This window comes from Acyrthosiphon pisum, chromosome A1 (assembly GCF_005508785.2).
Source record: "Acyrthosiphon pisum isolate AL4f chromosome A1, pea_aphid_22Mar2018_4r6ur, whole genome shotgun sequence".
Classification (NCBI taxonomy): domain Eukaryota; kingdom Metazoa; phylum Arthropoda; class Insecta; order Hemiptera; family Aphididae; genus Acyrthosiphon; species Acyrthosiphon pisum.
In genome coordinates, this window is record NC_042494.1 from 124,581,585 (window position 1) to 124,584,667 (window position 3,083).

Below are 3,083 nucleotides of genomic sequence, written 5' to 3' on the forward strand. Positions count from 1 at the left end.
AACGGAGGTACACGTGTTCTGCTTTGAGTATAATTTGCTCTGTTATGCACTTAGTAAGACGGAGACAACACATGCGGGTATCACATCCTCTTAATTAAATTATATTAACTTATATTCTTACTAATCTTTCAGTTTCATCAGTGAATACATTGTCATCTTCTTCGTCATCATCACCGTTTTCGATTGTATCAAAATTAACAAACTAAAACATCATAATATAATACTTTTGCTTAGAATATTAAAAATTAAGTACATATACCTAAAATTACCATATAATTAGTTTGGTTTCCACAAGGTTTCCGTAATTCCTTAAATATTATATATACCAAAAAGTAGAGAGTAAATATCGATGCTTTAGTATAGGCAAAAAAGAATGGCTTTTTGTAATCGTCAGTTTTGTAAGGAACATTCTGAAAAATAAAAACATATAGGCATATAGCTTTATAATTGGCAATTGCAATAATTAAAAGTTGTGCAGATTTTTTGAAATGTTTATCTATATTTTAAAGGCATTTAAAATTAATTCTCAACTAAATTTAAGATGTGATAACACTTATTAAACTTGTTAGTTTTGATGGGAAGAAAAATATTATTCATAGGGTTTATATATTATATTTATACAACATACGTTAATGAATTTTGATGACATTATCCATATTATATCTGCCAACAGTAATAACAACAAGCCAAATGTCAGTCTTTGGGACAGATTGTGCATTTTTTGCTGGTAATTTTAAACCGTTATGGCAAAAATAAATCCATTAGGCTACCTAACTTCCCAGTTACACAACCAAAGTAATACAGTTAATACATAAAACTAGTTTAACTAGAATACACCATTGCATTAAATGGTCACATTTCTACAATGTTTTAATATAATTATTTACATACAAAAAAAAAATAACAATTTACATGTTTTCAATTTTTAGGCTTTTAGCCTTAGCCCGTAGTCCGTAAAAACTAATAATTGTATAGTATTAATTAATGTATAAATATTAAGTTATCAATTTATTTATGTCAAACATTCACTTATCAGTTCTAATCACAGACGACAGACTTCAAATCTATCACAAACATCCAGAATCCTCTATCTAGATCACGGCTATAGATAGTATGGTTGCCCATCGACGTATGATTCTTATACTTGAAAAGTGTCTACCGAAATGAATCTCTATAATCAGTATTAAAGTTAAATTAAACAGCTGGAAACTTAAACACTAGCGCTTATATGTCATAGTGGCTATCACGGAACTACAATTTACATTTGAAAGGTAATTGCATTTAGAATCACTACAACAAATAAGCGCTAGAGCGTAAATTTCCAGCTGTTTAATACTGATAATGGAGATTCATTTCGGTAGACACTTTTCTAGATTCGATGGGCAACCATACTTAAGGCTCTACATAGAATCTATAGTATCTATAGTATCTATAGTATCTATAGTATCTATAGTGCCCTACCATACTCAAGGTTTTTAGATTATAGAGGTGCCTCATAATCATGTAAACAAAACCAAAACCCCGCACGCCGCACCTGATCTAGTGACGTCATTGTAGTATACGATTACCGGCGGATAGCCGTGTCGCATTGGAATTGTAATAGAAAAGGTGAAAAATTAATATTTTTGATTAACTGACCTAGGTACTTGAATCAAATTCAAAAATAATTATTAAATTGTTAAATATCTAAACTGTTACAGCTTTAATAAATAAAAAATAAATATGAACAAAGGCTAAAAAATATGTGTTTAGAAACAACAAAAGAATCAGTAGGTAATCAAATGTTTTTCACAAAATGTATTATTTTTATGTCAGAATTTATAGCCGTTTTTATTAATTATATTTTTTTTAAATTTTTATTGTTCCAAGTAGTTCAGTTGATCAAACATATACATTTATAATCTATTATATTTATGAAAATAAAAAAAAATGTTTGTATATTTTATATTTTATTCAAAAACAATAATTTCATATTAAATAATATAAATAATATTGTATTATTAAATTCAATATTATTAGTAAATACCTATAGTAAACTTTTAAAAAAAAATGGGGAAAAATGTTTTTGATTATAATGGTATTAAAATAAAACAGTAATTAATATACTACTTGAAACATTTTATTTAATATTAAATACACAATTCAATACCAATATAACACATAGATATAATTTTATAATAACAACAGCTTAACATGATTACAATGAAATAGATTATGTCCATCAGCCTTCTTAATTTTTGTAGTTTTTGTAAGCGGAATTTAGACTTTGGTGTGTGTTGTTTATTGTAGTATTTCATACGAATAAGTATTCGTTGATATACGATTGGATGACAATATTATATTTTTTTCCATATCCATTCTAGATATTATTTTTTTAGTTAAATTTTGACAACACCCAGGCCTTTCGGAATTTGTTGTGAACTGTGCTGGCTATACTACCTAGTAACTACTAACCTACTGTCTACTGTATACATATACTGTACTATCTACATTTTTTACTTTCATAAGACTGCATATAGCCATATAGGTACTCAGAAAGTCAAAAACGATACGTAACAACATATAATGCTGATTCTATCATGATATTATACCAAATAAATCATTTTATATTAATGCACTGTTTTTATTGTACATTTATAAATAATAATTTTAAAATTTTATTTGTAAATATAAGTAATAATACTTATTAAATAATATTTACTTGAAATAGGTAATTTGTAATAATAATTGTTTATACAAATAAAAACAATCAATTGACTAGGTACCTAATTTCTTTATAATTTTTGTAATATACTTTTACATCAAATATGAAATAATTATAGTAAACATGATAGTTTTAACTGAATCAAAATGCGTCTAGACCACTAAAACTTTTACAAAAAAAAATTGTTGGTATATTATGTTCAAGTAAAAAAAAATTAATTGGTTCAACTAAAGAAATCTTTAAGATATTAGATGTGTTACCATTTGAGTCTGTAAAAAAATAACTATTGTATAGGTATATAATTAAAAACTTTGAATCCTTTCTGGGTATGAATAAGGTTATTAAAAGAATGGAGTATTTTAGAAAAGCGTTTGGTTAA

The 3,083-nt window shown here is 26.0% G+C and overlaps 1 protein-coding gene across 2 annotated transcripts in view; it reads right to left on the bottom strand.

Annotated features, from left to right (window-relative positions):
- The window catches only part of LOC100161489 (solute carrier family 35 member F5), a 5,802-nt gene extending 4,779 nt beyond the window's left edge, over positions 1-1,023 (bottom strand). Inside the window, exons 1-3 of one of the 2 annotated variants that reach the window (XM_016806189.2) lie at positions 629-1,023; positions 270-410; positions 122-202 (exon numbers count right to left, since the gene is read on the bottom strand). In XM_016806189.2, the coding sequence (XP_016661678.1) occupies positions 122-202; positions 270-410; positions 629-718 (312 nt within the window). In that variant the 5' untranslated portion in view covers positions 719-1,023. The remainder of the gene's footprint in view (positions 1-121; positions 203-269; positions 411-628) is intronic. The other variant, XM_001944161.5, reaches the window with a different exon arrangement.
- Positions 1,024-3,083: the final 2,060 nt, after the last annotated feature.